A 20,048-nucleotide genomic window follows, 5' to 3' on the forward strand; every position below is an offset into this window, starting at 1 on the left:
GGCCAGTTCACGGTCCCTCAGACCGTTGGAGGGCCAGACTATAGTTTAAAAAAAAACTATGAACCAATTCCTATGCACACTGCACATATCTTATTTTGAAATAAAAAAACAAAACGGGAACAAATACAATATTTGTATTCGCATGTGGCCCGCGGGCCGTAGTTTGAGGACCCCTGCTCTAGAATCTCAAATACCTGGTAATACTCCAGTTCTTTCTGATTAAATAAGCAAGTGGCTTCAAGTTTATGACATCATTCAAGGTTATCAATCCCCTTTCCAATCCAAACAAATCATTCCATCCTCTCTCAGGTGCTGAAATAGAAGATGCTGTTTTCCACAGACCTTATCTATGGACTCACCCTGATCCTAAATGTAGCCTGAAGCCTAATTGGAAGAGAAAGTATAATGGTTCATAATTCAGCTCAGAAAAGCATTTGGAACCATAATGGCAGGTGACGGCGCCCAGCCTGTGTAGAGTGAGAAAAAGGGGAAAAGTAAGGCGAGGAGAAGAGCTTTTTGAATCCTCTGGAGTTGAATTCATCCAGCACAGCTTTAGTAACTGGCTGAACCATTTAATTCCTAACAAATATTAAAGAACACCCAAAGCTAAATGTGAATGAATAAAATCTATTTCCAAGGTAAATGTCTATTTTGGGTTATCTATTCTTTATTACAATTCAGGATAATTAGAATAGTATGTTTATTTCAGTCAGAATGCATAATGCTCTTTTAAACTTATGATAGGTCTGTCTTCTCAAGTTATTTGCTATTTTCTTCCTGAAGCTAAATTCCAGAGAAAAGTCCTTTAGAATACAACTAGAGGCCCAATGCACGAAATTCATGCAAGAGTAGGCCTTCCTTCCCCTGACTGCCGGCACCGGCTTCCCTCTGGCACCCGGGACCCGGTTTTCACTCCAGCACCCGGGACCTTGTTTTCCCTGCAGCCACCAGCAGGCACCCGGGACCCGGGCTTCCCTGCGGCTGCCGGCAGGCACCCGGGCTTCCCTCCAGCCTCCAGCAGGCACCTGGCTTCGTCTGGAAGGACATCTGGTCTAATTAGCATATTATGCTTTTATTATTATAGATAAGGCATTTTTAGAGATATTGATGTCAGAATATTAAATAACTAAAAATCAAGCAAGTAAATTAAGACCTGTCTCATTTCATATCACTGGATTTGTAAATTATCTTAATGAAGTTCACATATATACAACTCGAAGTAAATTTATAATAGAAATATATAACCCAACTAAAAGAAATCCATCACAATATAACTAAAATTATGTAATTGCATATTTATTTATAAAATAACAAAAGATTTAGAAATAGATCTGTTTATTGTGAAAATGGTCTTGGTATATGTGAGAACATTATATACTTTGAAGACAGCATTCATAACTGTTAAGACAAAAGACAAACTATAATTTTAAACTCAGTCTTGATTTAAGGGAAAGGCTATAAATTATTGGCTGGAATGCATTCAGCATGAACTCAGATTCTACATAACATAAAGCATGAAAGTACAAAAGATGTTGGAGTCCAGTAAGCCCATACCTAAATTTTAACTATAAAGCTGCAAGGACTTTTTGTTTATTCTTATATACTATTTTTCTTCTGAGACAAGTTGATTTTATCTCCAAGACTTAAGGCCATTCCCTGTAAACAAGAACACAAAAATGTTTATAATTACTGAAACTATGTAAAACCAATAGGTAATTCTATCTTAACAAGCCCCCATTCAATAACACCACATTCAACAATGAAACCAAGGAGTACAGATCAGACTCAACAAAAACTTAGTTGGTTATTACATACTACTAGTGCTAGATTTACAAACTGCCAGTAGATTTGTAGCTGAGATTTCAAAAACTTCTGAAGAACCCATTTCACAAATACCCCATGGGAATCAATCTGGTTTTAAGCAAATACCCAGAATGAAAGGCCCAAAAGGAGAGCCATTTTAATAAAACAGAAGTTGTATTTCTATTCAGAGAATACATTTACACTTAATGCACAAAACACTAGTATGACAGAGAAAATTACATATAGAAATAAGAAAAACTTAAAGTCTCCATCCTTTAGTTCAATTCAGAGATGAACTCAAAAAAAGCAATTGTTGCCAAAGCCGGTTTGGCTCAGCGGACAGAGCGTCGGCCTGCGGACTGAAAGGTCCCAGGTTCGATTCCGGTCAAGGGCATGTACCTGGGTTGCAGGCACTTCCCCAGTGGGGGATGTGCAGGAGGCAGCTGATCGATGTTTCTCTCTCATCGATGTTTCTAACTCTCTATCTCTCTCCCTTCCTCTCTGTAAAAAATCAATAAAATATATTTAAAAAAAAAAAAAAGCAATTGTTGCTTGGCTGGCGTGGCTCAGTAGCTGAGCGTCGACCTATGAATCAAGAGGTCATGTTTGATTCCTGGTCAGGGCACATGCCCGGGTTGCAGCCTCGATCCCCAGTAGGGGGCGTGCAGGAGGCAACTGATCAATAATTCTCATCATTGATGTTTTCTATTTTTCTCCCTCTCCCTTCCTCTCTGAAATCAATAAAAATATATTTTTTAAAAAGCAACTGTTACCTGACTTTTTGCACGAATTCTTATGTGGCCAGTAACAGGGGCCTCTGGTCCCTGTTGAATAGGCTTCTCAATGCTGACATTTGCAAGTGCATCTTCTCCAAATATGGAACGAGCATAGAGGTTGGCTGCCATAAAGCCACAGTAACCAGAAAGTGCCTGGAAGTAATTTGTGATAAATTCAATACTTCACTATTTCTAGAGAACTTACACATAAGCAAGACCAAAGAGCACAGATAAATTATGTGGTAGTTATCATGTGATGGTGATTATATGACTACATGAATTTGTCAAAATTCATGGCACTACACATGAAAACAGTGTGGATTTTACCATGTCTATTCTATAAACCTGACTTTAAAGATATAGCACTTGTACCAATTTGTATTTATGCATCCTCTATTTATAGTTGTTTTCCTTCTACATCAGACCTAAAGCTCCATGAAGGAAGAGACTTAATTTAATTTTTTTCATTACTGTATATCCAACAGCTCACAAAGTATTGGGCATATAATAGTTATTTGAATAGCTATTGAACTCTTAAAACGTACTTTTCTAGCAGCAGATAGCCTTTTACTGAGAAAATTAATATTACATTAGCAGATATTCCTTAGAGCCTCAGCTTCATTTTTTCTTGCTAGTCTTTTTTCATACATACACAAATATAGCAGATAAGCAAAGTATATCAACAATTCTGTGTTTAAGCCGATATAGTCTGACCCATAAGCAGAGCCAACAGAAGAGACCACGAACATTTTCTAATTGAGTATTAAAAACTATTTTAGAATAAGCCCTTAGCTGAAAGGGAGAAGACTGAAAAGAAAAACTAATTTGACTATTCAGTTAGGTCACTGCACTAGGAACAAGCTGGCTGATAGGTTCCAGTGGAGCAGGGGTGGGGAACGTCTGGCCCGTGGGTCTTATTTGGTCAGGCCCTGCCAAGGCATTAGACCAAGGCATTAGAGGTGAGTCAATTAAATGTCTGACCAAATAAAGCAGGCTAATTTTTAAGTTGATAATTTTGTATAGCTCAGGAATGATGTTATAAATATCCAAATGGCCCTTGGCAGAAAAAAGGTTCCCCACCCCTGCAGTAGAGAGAGGTAAGCAGATTCATACATTCTATGGGATAACTTCTTTTAGCTAGTCCAGAATGAAACTGCTTTTCTCATGCTGAATAATAACAAAAATACACTAGAGGTTCTTATACAAGAAAGCCAAGAATCTACCATACTACTATCAGATTTCAGGTCTCAGTTCAATCTTACCTTCTCTGGAGTGAGGCATTTCATGTTAGTTGACTTTAATATGTGTTGTAAATAGTCATTTAAATCAATTATATTTGTGTTAACTGTCACCTGTACAGAAAGAGAAAAAAGTCAAGGAGATTATAATTCTTACAATGAGAAAAGTTGTGTATTTCTTATGTTGGGGTTGAGAAACAATCACACATATGTCATATGAGAATGTTTTTCCAAGTGGGAAGGATAGACAATAAAAAAGTAAATGACATGTACAAAACCTAGCAAACTATAGGATGGTATCAGAATTTTCAGATACAGATTACTTCACAGAAGATTAACATATTGCATATAAAATATTTCTAATAAAAATCAGGACTCAAAGAAAGTTACCTCAGTAAGCCACTGACTTTGCAAACCCTCTTTTGGACACTGGATTCAATTATAACTTAATATTCATATATATAAGAAATGGAATATTGTCTATAATGTCGATCAACCATTCAGATTAATTGTAGAACTGCTACTGTCACCAATTTATAACGGCAACTTAACAAACTAACTTGCATGACTTTCAATTCAGGCTAATTTGCAAGAACAGATATTGAAAGACTTTGATTCTCACATCTGACACCTGTTAATGGGATTAATTTTATAGGAGAATCCCTCAGCATTAGCTAAAAAGAAACAAAGATAAGGAGTTCAAGCAAATCTCCCTAGGACTAACTTTGTTTTCCCATTCAAATTCGGCCCACATCTGACGGAATTCAGCATCAGTGCAAGTTGCAGGCTGGATGTAGTCCATGATGTCAATGTGAATATCACTGAGGACCACACAATTTCTGTCACTTGCTGCTCCAGAGACATCATAAACTGCAATACACATACACAAAACAATCCCAAATCACCAAAGGCAAATTTTAATTTAGTTTCAATATTTCCAAATACTGATTATGGCATCAGTAAATATTATATAATGCTTATTGTACATTGCTCGATTCTAAATGCTGTACAAATACTACCTGCTTAACATTCACATCAAGCCTTTGTTATAATATTATTTTCCATCTTACGGATGAGGAAACAAAAACAAAGAGAAGTTAACTAAGTTGCTCAAGGTCACAGAGCTAATAAGTGGTGGGAGCCAAAAGACTCAGATGCTGTATTAGGCACACCAGGAGAAAACACAAGTAGTAATGCCACATTGCATTGTAATTATATATTTCTTTAATTCCTCCTCCTGCTTGACAGTTTCTTGAGGACAAGGACTCCATCTGGTTCATTTCTGTATATCCAAAACAGAAGAGTGCTTAGTACCTCAGCAGGTGCTTCATAAATGAATGCATGGATGGATTCAGGTTCTGTCCTCAAGAAATGTCAAACAGCTATCATTACAGAAATTCTCTAACAAAAATATTCAAACATCACATCCTGTAATTTCTTACCTATGTTACCAAATATTATTCCATTTTCTGTGGATGCTACTTTAACATTAGCTTTAATATTTGCAAAATCATGAGGAGCAAGAGTCAAAGGAGATGGCTTTTCCACAAGTTTTAGATCCCCTGAAAAAAATTTAGACAGTTATAAAGACATATATAAATCTTTCAAATCACAAAACCTTAACATGCATACAGCTTTATGGTTTCGAGCAAAGTAAGAAACAAGAGAAGGGTTATGATTCAAATATTATGAGGACAAAATAAAGAACTCATTTAACACATTATTCATTTCAATATGCACATTTTCTTTTAAAAGGTAATAGGCTTCTCAGGATAATTCTATATTTAACTCACGCGCGTGCGCGGTGTGTGTGTGTGAGTGTGTGTACACTGTGGGAATCTCATTTTATTTCACTGAATGAATACAACTTCTCAAAAAGTTTGTCATATACTATAAACTCCATTACAAAGAAAAGATAAAACTCTGCAGAAAGATGTAAATTCTTAGAAACACAGTTCTTTATATAAACAGCAAGCTATGCTGAGGGCAGAAGTATATTTTCCCTTGATATCTTACTAATAAAGTCCTTTAACTCTTGTTTAAGCCATATGGAATTTCCTAGGGGCACTGCAATGTTTCTGTATACAATTTATATTTCCCAACTTCAAGGCCAGATGTAGAAGTGGTCAAAGTCTGATTCATGTGTCTTCAGTAAGAGAAACAAAAGGCATCTCAAATTGCTAAATATAATAATGATATATTACTCTGGCCACATGTGGTATGTATTGATTATAGACTCAGAAAACACCTAGGTCTGTACTAAGGGAATTAAAAATTTAACTAAGTGAGCTACTTGGTAAATCTGTAACTTAAATAGTTCTTATTTATATCTAGAAAAACTGATATTTATAATTGAGCTCAGTGAATGAATAAACTTATTTGGATATACCAAGAGCATAAGCATAAGAAAATAATACCACAGACGTACAGAAAACTGGAGACTAAATATTAAATGTAAAACTAAGCCTTGATTAAAATGTCACAAATGGCTCAAGATAATTCTTCTTCTTTTTTTTTAAATCCCCACCCCAGGATATTTTTCCATGGATTTTTAGAGAGTGGAAGAGAGAGGGAAAGACAGAGAGAAATATTGATGTGAGAGAAACACATCAATTGGTTGCCTCTTGCACATGCCCTGACCAGGGCCCAGGCCGGGGAGGAGCCTGCAACCGAGAGGTAGGTGCCCTTGACCGGAATCAAACCTGGGACCCTTCGGTCCACAAGTCGACGGACACACTATCCACTGAGGCAAACCGGTTAGGGCTCAAGAGAATTCTTATACTAGAACTTGTACATATCCTTAATAATCTGTCATAATGGCTTACCATAAATATCCTTCTTTTATGGTAAGTAAATTTCCTCACCTAGAGTAGCTAACTCTAACGTGCAGTTCTGTAAAGTATCACTGGTTTGGTTCACGACAAGCACATCAAGGACGATATCATACTGGTTGACATGAACATAAGCTTCTGCATATACAGGATCTGAGAAACCTGTCAATTGGGTGACCTGTCAAACAAAAACAAAGAGATAATCAATGACTGAGTAAATTTAGCCAAACATATCCTGGTCAAATGACTAAGTCTGTTAGGTAATTAACAGACATGCTTAGATTAGACAACAGATGTAATAAAATTATTTTGTCATGGAGACATGGTAAATCAAAATGGGGACATCTATACTAATAAAAGCCTAGGTGGTCCTCGCGTGCAACACTGTCACAAGATGGCCGCCACAAGATGACCACGCACAGCATGGAGGAGGTGGGTTCTGGCGGAGGAAGCAGGTCGTGGCAGGGGAGGGCAGTTGTGGGCGATTGGGCCGGCAGGGGAGCTCAACTGGGAGCGATCGGGCCAGCAGGGAGCAGTTAGGCGTCAATCGGGTCAGCAGGGGAGTGGTTAGGGGGTGATCAGGCTGGCAGGCAGCAGCAGTTAGGGGCAGGAAGGCAGGCGAGCGGTTAGGAGCCAGCAGTCCTGGATTGTGAGAGCTAAACCGGCAGTTGGACATCTCCCAATGGGTCCCAGATTGGAGAGAGTGCAGGCTGGGCTGAGGGAACCACCCCCCCCCCCATGCATGAATTTTGTGCACCGGCCTCTAGTTAGAAATAACAGATCCTAGACTTTATATCTCAATAGGAGAAAGACATTAAATATGTCAAGCAAATACATTAACCATCCAACTTAGGAGTTAAATCCCTCACTGTCTAAACTCACTAGATATTCTCCAAAATTCAAGAACCCAATAAAATTCAGATCATGTGGCAGTCCCTGCTATGCAAGTTCAGGAACTAAATAAATAGATTGTATAGCAAGACATGCTTGTACAGTAATTTCATGAAGATAAAATTATGTGTTTTCCTCAAAATTTTTAAAAAAACGTATTTAAGAAAGTTTTAAGACATAATATTGTCACCAAAAACATGAACAACAAAAGAAAAACAGGTAAATTGGACTATATCAAAATTAAAAACCTTAAAATTTTGATTTTAATGATTTGAGAGAAAAGAAGGGGGAGGGAGAGATAGAAACATCAATGATGAGAGAGAATCTTCGATGAGCTGCCTCTTGCATGCCCCCTACTGGGGATCAAGCATGTAACCCAGGCATGTGCCCTGACCGGAAATTGAACTGGTGACCTCTTGGTTCATGGGTCAATATTCAATCACTGAGCAACACCAGCTGAAAAAAAATTAAAAACTTTTATGCACCAAAAGGCACTTCTTATAACAGAGTGAAAGGCAATTGAGAGAATGAGACAAGTAAGTATATGCAAATCATATATTTGATGAGGGACTTGCATTCTGAATATAAATGAACTCCTTTAGTTAAACACAAAATAAACAACCAGATTAAAAAATGAACAAAGAACATGAATAGACATTTGTCCAAAGTAGATAAACAAATGGCTAATAAGCACATGAAAAAAAAATGGCAAATATCACTAATCATTAGGAAAATTAAAAACCACAATTAGATACCAATTTATACCCATTAGGATGGCTGCTATTAAAAAGAAAAAGAAAAGTGTTGGCAAGGATCTGGAGAACCCTTGTGTCCTGGAATGTAAAACAGTGCAGCTGCTATGTAAAACAGTATGGCGGTTCCTCAGAAAATTAAAGCAAAATTACTGTATGATCCAGTGATTCCACTACTGGTTATAACCCAAAAGAAACGAAAGCAGAGTATTGAACAGGCATTTGTAAATTCATGTCCATAGAAGCATTATTCAAAATAGCCAAAAAGGTGAAAGCAATCCAAGCGTCCATTAAGAGATGAATGGATAAACAAAATGTAGTATATATTCATAATGGAATACTTAATCCTCCTTAAAAAGAATATTCTGAAACATGCTACAGCATGGATGAATTTTAAAGACATCAGGCTAAATAAAATAAGTCAATCAAAAAAGGACAAATATTGTATGACTCTACTAATATAAAGTACCTGGAGCAGTCAAATTCATAGATAGAAAGTAGAATGGTGATTGCCAGAGGCTGAGGGGAGAAGGAATGGGGGTTAATATTTAATGGATTTTGCAAGTTGAAAAAAGTTCCAGGAATGGATGGCGATAATGGCTGCACAATAATATGAATATACTTAATGCCACTGAACTACACACTTAAAAATAGTTAAGATGGTAAATTTGATGTTAATATAAATTTTACACAATTTTTAAAAATAAAATTTTAAAGATAAAGGGATTAAATTAGATCAATGATTTATAAATTTATGTATTATGAGTATAGGACAGTTTTCCTAATAAATCCTATGTAGAACTCAATATATTAAGAATATAGCCCTAGCCAGTTTGGGTCAAGGGATAGAGCGTCAGCCTTCGAACTGAAGGGTCCCAGGTTCGATTCCTGTCAAAGGCACATGCCCAGGTTGTGGGCTTGATCCCCAGTAGGGGGTGTGCAGGAGGCAGCTGATCAATGATTCTCCCCCATCATTGATGTTTCTATCTCTCTCTTCCGCTCCGAAATTAAAAATATATATATGAAAAGCTGATGGCAAGGATGTGGAGGAAGAGGCCAGAGCCTTGGCTTTTAAAGCTTTAGTTTACCTCTAAGGATCCCCCAGCTCTATCTATGTATCACACTATGATTGCACACACAACTGGAACAAGTTATACAATCATCTACTGGATTTATAGTACTACTAGAGCAGTGGTTCTCAACCTTGGCTGCACATTAGAATCACCTGGGAATCTTTTTAAAATCCTGATTTCTGGGCCTCATCCTCCAGAAATTCTGTTTCTTTGTTACTAATGTTGTGGCCTCACCCCATAACAAAGAAACAGAATTTCCGGAGGATAAGGCCCAGAAATGAGGATTTTAAAAAGACTCCCAGGTGGTTCTAATGTGCAGCCAAGGTTGAGAACCACTGTACTAGACTCAGTGCATGAAATTCGTGCATGGGGGAGGGGTCCCCTCAGCCTAGCCTGCACCCTCTCCAATCCGGGACCCCTTGGGGGATGTCCCTCTTATAATCCGGGACCACTGGCTCCTAACTGCTCACCTGCCTGCCTTCCTGATCACCCCTAACCACCTCTGCCTGCCGGCCTGATCGCCCCAAACTGCCCCCTCTGCAGGCCTGGTCGCCCCTAACTATCCCCCCCACCAGCCTGGTTGCCCCCAAATGCCTGCCCTGCCGACCTGGTCGCCCTCAACTGCTCCCCTGCCAGCCTGGTCGCCCCCAAATGCCCACTCCCCCCACCGGCCTGGTCGCCCCCAACTGCCCCCTCCTGCAGGCCTGGTTGCCCCATGCAGCCTGCTGTTCAGTTGTTTGGTCATCCCTCACTAACCCCCTACTGGCCTGGTCGCCCCATGCAGCCTGCTGTTCAGTAGTTTGGTTGTCCCTCACTAACCCGGGGTGCAGATGAATGGGGTTCCTAGCTGGCAGGCCACTGATAGCAAGCTATCCAACAGCCGATTCTGTGAGGAATGGGGTTCCCTCCTCCCTCCTGTCGGGGTCCAGTTTGAAGGCCGGCCACGCCCTCTGTTGGGCCAGACCCAGAGTTCTACCACACCCTGGCCTCTGCCTTGGCAACCCAGGACTGACTGCCGCTGGGCGCTCCTGGAGCTCCGAGGGTGGGTTTTCCCCCAGGCCTTGCTGGAAACAGCTCGGGGAGGGCACCTCAGGGCCGGTGGGACTGATGGAAGTGGGGGGGTGGCATGGAGGTGGTGCCTGCGCTTCTGATCACTTGCACACTGTTTTATATCACAGCATGTGGCTGTGGCTGTGAAGGTTGCCACGGCAACCCAGCGCTGACTGCAGGACTGACTTCCAGTTGGTCGTTACTGGTCGTTACGGACCCAGGGTTTTATATTTTAGGATAATAGTACTTTATCAGCTTCTGAATTTCAATCTTGTTTAACAAAACTATCAATCACAATGACTTGACAAAAACTGATGCTGTATAAGCATGTCAAAATCATGGCCCATGGGCCGCATGCGTCCCACAACAAATATTTTTGCAGCCCAGCCAATATAATGGTATGTAAGAAATGTTTTAATAAAAATTCATAACTTAATTTTTATAATATCCTGTTACACATAATTATTGATAACAAACTACATTTGCTAATGACTGATTACTATAATCGTGTTGCATTCATTTCCCTTATGCGCAGGCACATCATTTCTCTCCAATAATACTACCAGCGAATATTTTAGCAACTGACTGCCACGTCATTAGTCTTGTACTGGCTTGTTTGGTGTGTGCAACAGGAAATATTTTGCTTTCAGAGAAGAAGAAAAAAGGTTTAGTAGTGTTACACTTATTGATTTGTGCAGTTATTTAGTGTCTGGTAAGTTAATGTTCAAGAAAAAATATTAATTTTTATTAAAATGTTCTATTATTTTATGTTAACAATCACTCATTTATTTCAGCCCTTTGTATTCAGCATGTCTCTATTGAAATAAACCTATGTTTCTATGAAAAATGAAGCTTTTGTTTTTTTGCAGCCCACATAAACTTAAACCTTGTTTATTTGGCCCATGTTAGCCTGAGTCTGACATGATTGCTGTATAACTTATTTTTCTTTTAAAAATCAGGGGGACCAACAACTTCCTAATTATTAATTTCTTAAACAGCCAATTTAAATAACTTACCAGTGTATCTGACATTTTGTTACCTTGTTAAGTTTAGATGCCAGGGGATCTGCTGCCTCTTTCCTCTGTGTGTTACCCATCGCAGCCAGCAAACTCAGCTGAAACTGATCTTCCTTGCAGTTCATTTCATTCTTGGCAGTTAGTTGCATGAAGGAAATGGGGTCATCAGGCTGGACTGTCACATTCCTCTTTTCAGATTCTTTCTGTGTTGAGAAACAAACACATTTCTCTTTAATTAGAAAGAAAGATAGCTTTTCATAGGCCTTTATGAGGAGTGAATTAAAAAAAAAAAGCCACAAAGGACTTTTATGGCTTTATCATATATACCTTACCTTTTGGGATAATTTCTCTTCTTCGAGTTTAGCAGATAACATGTGTGAAAGGGATTGTCTGCATTCCTTATTGAAAATGTCATTCATTAAAGGCGAACATTCAGACAAGACCTTGAGGCACAGGGATATTCGATCTACATCATCATCTGTAATTGGCTTCTTAGGAAGAGAGGATTTTCCCAAATGAAGGATAGTAGCCATAAGCAACATAGCCTCAGCGACAAAAGACTAGAAAAGTAGAGAAATGGATAATTAACATCATGTTTCTGTAACTGCAGTAATGTCACTTTTTATAACTCACAATCTAATAAAACTTACACTTCACTTGAATAAGAATTCAAATCTTTTGGATTTTGCATCCTACTTTTTCCTTTCTATGCTAGCTGCCACCCTCTAAAACCTTCATTAAGCCCCAACTAAAAGACAGCAGCTGCTTTTTAATTGTCTTGCCTTACTCTAACTGCCTCACATACCAATGCTTTCTTTTTAAAATTCCAACAATAGAAACGTTAAAAGAATGATACATTTCACAAATAGTTAACTTTCTGCCATATTTGTTTTCTGATTTTACTCATATATGTGCACTTATTTTTTTAGGTAAACACATGAAAGTAAGATTCTTCACCTCCTAAGTCAGTGATGGCGAACCTATGACACGCGTGTCAGAGGTGACACATGAACTCATTTTTTTGGTTGATTTTTCTTTGTTAAATGGCATTTAAATATATAAAATAAGTATCAAAAATATAAATCTTTGTTTTACTATGGTTGCAAATATCAAAAAATTTCTGTATGTGACACGACACCAGGGTTTTTCAAAATGCTTACACGCAGAGCTCAAAAGGTTCGCCATCACTGTCCTAAGTACTAATAAGAGAATCAGAACAGCTTCTTATATAACTGTTATATCATTATCACTCCTGAGAAATGAAACAATCCCAAAATATATCTACTATATACTCTAAATTGAAATAAATCTCTCTAATCTCACAAAAGATTTTCATTGTTTTTTAAATCCTGGATCAGCTTCATACATTTTATTTGGTTATTCTCCTTAGTCCCTTTGAATCTAGACCAGTCCCCGGCTTTTTGTATTGTTTTCCATCACAATGAGTTTTTTACTTATTGATTTTCAAGAGAGAGAGGGAAGAAGGGGGGCAGGAAGGGAAAGAGGGAGAGACATCAATTTGTTGTTCCATTTATTGGTTGATTTTTGTATGTACCCTGACTGAGGATGCATTCATTGGCTGAGTCTTGTATGTGCCCTGACTGAGGATTGAACCTACATCCTTGGCGTACTGAGACGATGCTCTAACCAACTGAGCTACCTGGCCAGGTACATAATAACTTTTAAAAAGAGGCCAGGCCAGTTTTTTATAAAATGCTCCCCACTCTTGGTTAGATAACAGACAGGTGATGTTTTGTATTTCTTTTGTATTGCATCAGGAGGCACATATGTTAGGTTGTCCCATTATAGGGGACACTAAGTATGATCACCTGTTGCTGCTATCTTTTTTTTTAAATATATTTTATTGACTTTTTACAGAGAGGAAGGGAGATAGAAAGCTATACTATATCTGGTAATGAAATTCCATCTATTGATGTTTCTATCTCCACCACAATATTAACTAACAAGATTTGTACTTTAGTGCTTAACCAGGAGTGATATTTTTCTTATTAGTTATTACCTCACTCCTATTTCTTTTAGCAATGTGAAAAAATAAATGAACAAAAATAAAACTATTCACATGGTAAGTATGTGGGTAAATATAAGACTTTTTCTCATTTAAAAAAAAATCTTTAAAAGAAAACTGACTATTTCAGCAGGAGAACAGATAAAAGAATATTATATGGATAGCCTTAAAAAGGAAGGAAATTCTGATACATGCTATCATATGGATAAAGCTTGAAGACATCATGCTAAGCAAAATAAGCCAGTCGCAAAAGGATAAATTTTATATGATTCCATTTATATGAGGTATATAGGATATGCAAATTCAGAGAGGAAGAAAGTAGAACAGTGGTTCCCTATGGCTGGGAGTGGGGTATGGGGAAGTATTTATAGGGTACACTTTTAGTTTGGGATGATAAAAAGTTTTGGAAATGGAAAGTGGTAATGGCTGCTCAACAGTGTGAATGTACTTAATGCCACTGAACTGTACACTTGAAAATAGTTAAAATGGTAAATTTCAGATTATGTATATTTTACCATAAAAAAAATCCAAAAAAACGGGGGCACCTAGGAAGGTAACTGAACTTTTGCCCTGTTCCCAACTCTCAACTTCTTACTATTATCTAAGTATGCCTTCTCCCTACCTAAGTCTGGACTCCAGATAAATAAATGGTTGAAAAAAAAAATAGTGCATACATATAAAAAAGATAACTAATGCAAAAATAACAAAAATGCAGCATAGGATTGATAATATGACATGTAAAAATAAAATGTAGAATAGTAGCACAAAGGATGGTAGTAGACGCTGGGGGAATGGAAGTATATTATTATTTTAAATGAGCACAAAGAATGGTCAGAAGCTATGATGAAGGTTATGAACTATAGAAATGGCAATATATTTAGGAGACATTTCCGGGATAAAATAGGCAATGACTGACTGGATGAAGATACTGGATAAAGGCTTATTCTTCATTGAGCCTTGACTAATTCTAGCAAAAAGAAATGACTTCATAAACCCTTATATCTCTTCCACTGGGCTAATCATAAGGTATTATTACTGTATTATTTCATCAATTTTACAATAACATTATATTGTAAAATTGTGTCCTTTTCCCCCATTAAATCACAGGATCTTTAGCATTCCCTTTTGGGTCCCTCACAGTTCAATGCATACAGTAGGCACTCAATGTTCACTTGTTGGGTAAATGTAGAATAAATGGACTTACATTTTGCTTTTTCTTCTCCTGAACCAAAGCTACATAGCGCAAAGCAATCTTGGTCAGAGTTGTGGCAAGGGAGGCAGCGACAAAGAAATCTCCATCCAGCAGGAATCCTCTCAGGGGAGGTCTGCAAAGCAATCAAGGGAAATGAAACCCAACAACTTCTTAAGCAGCATGCAGCTTTGGCATGACTCAATTAAGGCTATTTAACACTCTCACTGCCATCTCTCAGTGATAAGATCTCAACTACCTCCCTCCTTAGCTCTCAGAATGAAGCTAAAGGAAAAAAGAAAAAGAAAATAACACATGGATTTATACCTATCTTTAAATGACACAAGAAACAGCTGAATATAAAGAGAAAATGGGGAAGGGTGTATGTACTCGAGCTAATGAGCTACATTCAAATCCCAGCTTTTCTATAGTATTTATTTATTGTGTCCCTTTGGGGTGAATTACAAACGTCTTCAAGATTCAAATCCTTGTTCTATAAAATGGGACAATAATGTACTTAATGGGTTGCTGTGAAGATTATATGAGGCAAACTACGTAGCACAATGCCCAGCATGTAATAAGCAATCATTAAAGTTTTAGGCATTATTTTCATCATCTTCACTATAAAATTAGAGTAAAATGAGGAAATCATCAAAATTTTATTCCATCAGTAAAAAGTAGAAAATTTTCCAAAATGTTTTCTAAAAGTTACCTCAACTTAGCATTTTCTATATGAGTAAAATAATTTTAAGCAAAACAGTTATTTCTATGAAAATACTTATAAAAAACAGAGGATTAAAACCATCAACAGGATCCTGAGAGAACTTCCTTTTCCTTTCAAGTATCTTAAATGGCAAAGATTTCCATTCTGGCCCTAACTGGTTTGGATCAGTGGATAGAGCGTCGGCCTGCAGACTGAAAGGTCCCAGGTTCGATTCCGGTCAAGGGCATGTACCTTGGTTGCGGCCACATCCCCAGTAGGAGGTATGCAGGAGGCAGCTGATCGATGTTTCTCTCTCATCGATGTTTCTAACTCTCTATCCCTCTCTCTTCCTCTCTGTAAAAAATCAGTAAAATATATTTAAAAAAAAAAAAAGACTTCCATTTTGGTCACAAAAGCAAGAGAAAGGAAATCGCTTGACTGTTTTATACACAAGAGTAATGAAAACAGTAGAGCTGGCTGAGCATAAGTGCTGCAAATTACCTGTCTTCCTCTTTCTTGGTGGGTCTAGAACTGCTAAGGGCACTCTGAGTTGCATAGGTGCCCATCTCAGTTACCAATTTCTGAACTGGCCCCACATTTATTTCCTCTTCAGGTTTTAATTCACCAGCTTCCTTTTTTATTTCAGATTCTACAATTGGGATCTAAAAATAAATTGGAAACATCAATAGCAAGCAAAATCACATTTAAATATTCAATCATTTCCTAATGGGATATTTGGAACTCGGAACTCTCAATTTTCTTTCTTTCCCATAATATTGTAGTAAGAAGAACAGAGGCTTTGTGCTTAGATGCCACTTCCTTGTTGTAATGGTTTTGAGTAAATTAATTAAATAACTTAGAGCCTTAGGTACTTGATCTGCTAAATGCAAATCTTAATTTTTTCCACACAAGTTACTTAGTAAGAAAATGTTTAGGACAGTGTCTAAGACAAAATACTCTTATTCTTCTTCTCCATCCCTTCCCTAACCAAAAGAGCCTTCATCCTCCTAAAATAAATCTGCCCTAGCCGGTTTGGTTCAGTGGATAAAGCATCGGCCTGCAGATTGAAGGGTCCCAGGTTCGATTCTGGTCAAGGACACATGCCCGGGTTGCGGGCTTGATCCCAGTGAGGGGTGTGTAGCAGGCAGCTGATCAATGATTATCTCTCATCATTGATGTTTCTATCTCTCTCTCTCCCTCCCTCTTCCTCTCTGAAATCAATAAAAAATATATTTAAAAAATTAAAATTAAAATTAATCTGACTTAGTTTTACAAAATAACTTCATCAACTACCTTTTAAAAACATACAAATGGCTACTATGCATGTATTCCTTAATATCAGCCCACTGTCTAATTTAAGAGCTGTAAGAGTCTTCAATTATTATCCATCAATTCCTTTATTTTAAAATAACCTGATGTCCAATCAGTTTAAGGAATTTATATCTAAGGTCTCAGAGCTAATTATTGGCTGAAGCAAGATTGGAACCCAGGTGTTCTAAAAAGCACTGTTCTTTCTATTTGCCCATATGGTTTTTTGAATGAGGAAATACTGCCAGCTTTAGTACATAAATACTATAAAGTGAGCTCTGTTCCTAAAATATTTGCATTCTTCTTTTAGAACACATAGACTAAAGCAGAGTTTTTCAAGTCTTTTTCTAAAACATAGAATCTTCTGTTCAAATAAAATCTTTCCTAGAAGAGTAAATAATACAGATAAAACAATAGGTGTTACAGCTCAACGCAGGGGAAGGGAAACCCCCAAATTTCCCACAGCTCTCAAGGCTTAATTATCTGGGTAGTTAAAATATATTTTTCAGTGTTCATTAGTCCAGATAAAAACATGAAAGTAAATCACCACATACAAGTCAGATTGGGGAAGAAAAAAAAAGTCAGAAGTACTAAAGTAAAAATCACCAAATAAAATAGCATTTACTACGAAAGTAAAACGTACCTCCCCCAGGGATCTTCGGACCTCAGTCATCACACTCTGAATGTCTTCCTTGGTACTACAGTATTCTCCCAGGATCCACAATGCTCCTCGGTAAATCCTAAAGCAAGAATACAAGTTCTGAAACACTGACTTGTCAACAAATCTTGAAGCAATTTTTCTTTGTGAATTTAAGCTCAAGTAAGAAAACAAGATTCTGTAGTTCCAAGGGATCATGAATGACATTTTAAGAAATACAACAAAGACACTAAGTTTCTTTAATTCTCCCAGAAATCACAAGCATTAAAAGAAAAATAAGTGCCCTCATCTATCTTTAGTAGGAACACCTTAAGACTGGTAAACCCAGTAGTGAAAATAAAATACCAAAATGTTTCCCAGAGAGGTGTTATCTTCCATTTACAACAGAGTTAAGGCAAAAGTTTATCTTATCACTTACTACTATAAAAAAATTGTTCTTTTTAATGTAAAAAGTACTTTTTATTTGTAGTCACTGAAAAGTACAGGCAGGATGCTGACAAGAACAATGAACAAGGAAGGAGTACAAAAGGATCAGTAACAACAAAAAAAGAAAGCAACCATTTTCTAGTTAAAAATGTTAAACTAAATAAAGTCTTTAGTCATCTTTTCCCTAAGAGTTTCATTAAATTCACTTTTTAAAAAATTCTAGAAACTGAAAAATTCTAGAGATCATGGCTGCCAAAAGCAAAACTTTGATTTTTTTCCTCACAAAGAAAGCAAATCTTTCTCACGTCCACAAACGTCAATACATTTTCAATCAGAAAAACAACTTTGTAATGGCCCCTTATTTTCTACCTATGCAGATATAATGCAAGTCTGTTATAATCTATCCATCAGATGCTTTAAATCAAACAAAATTTGGATGACAAAGTCCTTTCTCATTAGTAAAGGCCATCTGAAGAAAAACACATCAGATTTAGGTTGCATTTGTAATCCTTCACTTCAATAAATGATAAAGGAAATAGAAATAATATCTAAAAAGTAATACCTTTAAAAAATATGTTCTTAGTCACTTTAGGATTCACAATGTTTTAAAGAAAATAAGGATAAAGAAATCTAGTTAAATCACCACAACTATAAAAAAAATCTGCCCACACATAATGGATCTACCAAGGGTGGGTATAAGGTAATACTGTCATTCTTATTTTTGTCTTGATTGTCTTAAGTCATCTTCCCACTCTTATATTTTTTATCAATTGGCTCTTTAAAGACAGATATTGGTAAAGTGCTTACTCAACTTTACATTTAAACAGATTTTAAACCTACTTGACGGATTTAATAGCATGAAAGACTTCAAGCATCTTCTCAACAATAAGCATTCTCAGGTTATCAAAGCGCTGAATGGCTTCACGAACAAACTCCAATACATCAGCAGCTGCCGCTTCATTACTGTCACTAAGAAATTCCATTAACTAGGAAAAAAAGGAAACGGGATAACAATTTAAACTTAAGGTTTAATAACCTTAAGCAATTTTTAATAAGGAAATGTGCAAAGCATGTATTAATAACTTTCAAATGTATAACAAACTGTAAGTTGAGACAAGCACCATTAATGTAAACAGTCACGACTTTTCTGTTTTATGTGCAGCATAAATTAATTGGATCCTCCTACATTGTAACTAAAAGTAAAATCATATTAGAAAAAAAATTCAGAGCTCAATGGCAAAATTTCAAATTGCAATAACATACCTCACTAATCTGACAGTGACAGAAAACAAAATATTCTAGATATGTGAATTTCTCCTATAACTGAATCCTTCAACTTTAAGAGGTAAAACTCTGAAATACTTACTTGCCCTACTGGTAATAGTAACAAACATCAATTATAATAATATGTGGAGATATTTTTGTCACTATGTTATTTGTTGTTGTTGTTTTGATGAAGAGAAAGAAGTCAAAGTCCTTATTCCTCTGAGTTAAGAGTTAGCATTTAACTATTGACTAACTGGAATTTTCAAAATTCTTTTAGTGAATTTCAAAAGTAAGGTAATCAGAATCACATACCACAGGAATAACATTTGCAGCCATATCTGGAAATCGGACAGAACAGGAATGCAATGTTCGCACAAGGAGTTGTCTGTATTTGTCAGTATCTTCATGCTCAGACACATTATTTGTTTTAATCACTTCCTTCTTCAGGACAATAACCAGCTATCGAACAAAGTAAAAATAAGCAAGAACTACAACATGTATGGCCTCATAGATTACAAACTGCTGTCAGAGTTTTGTCTTACCTCTTCAACATTTCTAGAAGAGACAAGATCTAGTGCTAACTGCAGAGTTTTCTTGCGTACTTCTAAGTCTGGTGTGCTCAATACTCTTAGGATGTCCATAACCAGATCCTGAAAAAGAACAAAATATCCAGAAATAACAACAGTATTTCTAGTCACAAGAAGAAAATCTTAACTGAAGAATGTAGGGTTCTGTCCATCACCTTAATTCTTTGATCAACAATAAAATCACTCGAGTGGAAGAACCAGATATTTTTGGTCTCTTGAAATGATATACTATGAAATATACAATATCACATAAGATGCATTCAAACTGAAAATGTTTACTCTGACTCTATCACGTTTCATATAAACTTAAGAATTTATAAGAAATACAGAAGTCTAAGGAATAAGCTAAATGACACCACCAGAAAGTAACCAGATATCCAGAGGAGGGGCATCATTATATATATATATTTGATTTTAGAAAGGGAGAGGGAGAGAGATAAAAACATCAATGATGA

General features: G+C 36.9%; 1 protein-coding gene across 2 annotated transcripts in view; it reads right to left on the minus strand.

The window, feature by feature from the left end:
- Positions 1-1,275: 1,275 nt before the first annotated feature.
- COPB1 (COPI coat complex subunit beta 1) overlaps positions 1,276-20,048 on the minus strand; it is a 34,838-nt gene continuing 16,065 nt past the window's right edge. Inside the window, exons 9-22 of one of the 2 annotated variants that reach the window (XM_036325495.1) lie at positions 19,549-19,656; positions 19,319-19,465; positions 18,581-18,726; positions 17,300-17,396; positions 15,850-16,010; positions 14,661-14,781; positions 11,763-11,990; positions 11,454-11,633; positions 6,682-6,826; positions 5,260-5,379; positions 4,542-4,687; positions 3,842-3,931; positions 2,577-2,732; positions 1,276-1,656 (exon numbers count right to left, since the gene is read on the minus strand). In XM_036325495.1, the coding sequence (XP_036181388.1) occupies positions 1,597-1,656; positions 2,577-2,732; positions 3,842-3,931; positions 4,542-4,687; positions 5,260-5,379; positions 6,682-6,826; positions 11,454-11,633; positions 11,763-11,990; positions 14,661-14,781; positions 15,850-16,010; positions 17,300-17,396; positions 18,581-18,726; positions 19,319-19,465; positions 19,549-19,656 (1,905 nt within the window). In that variant the 3' untranslated portion in view covers positions 1,276-1,596. The remainder of the gene's footprint in view (positions 1,657-2,576; positions 2,733-3,841; positions 3,932-4,541; positions 4,688-5,259; positions 5,380-6,681; positions 6,827-11,453; positions 11,634-11,762; positions 11,991-14,660; positions 14,782-15,849; positions 16,011-17,299; positions 17,397-18,580; positions 18,727-19,318; positions 19,466-19,548; positions 19,657-20,048) is intronic. The other variant, XM_036325496.1, reaches the window with a different exon arrangement.

Source organism: Myotis myotis, unplaced genomic scaffold (assembly GCF_014108235.1).
Source record: "Myotis myotis isolate mMyoMyo1 unplaced genomic scaffold, mMyoMyo1.p scaffold_m19_p_10, whole genome shotgun sequence".
Classification (NCBI taxonomy): Eukaryota; Metazoa; Chordata; class Mammalia; order Chiroptera; family Vespertilionidae; genus Myotis; species Myotis myotis.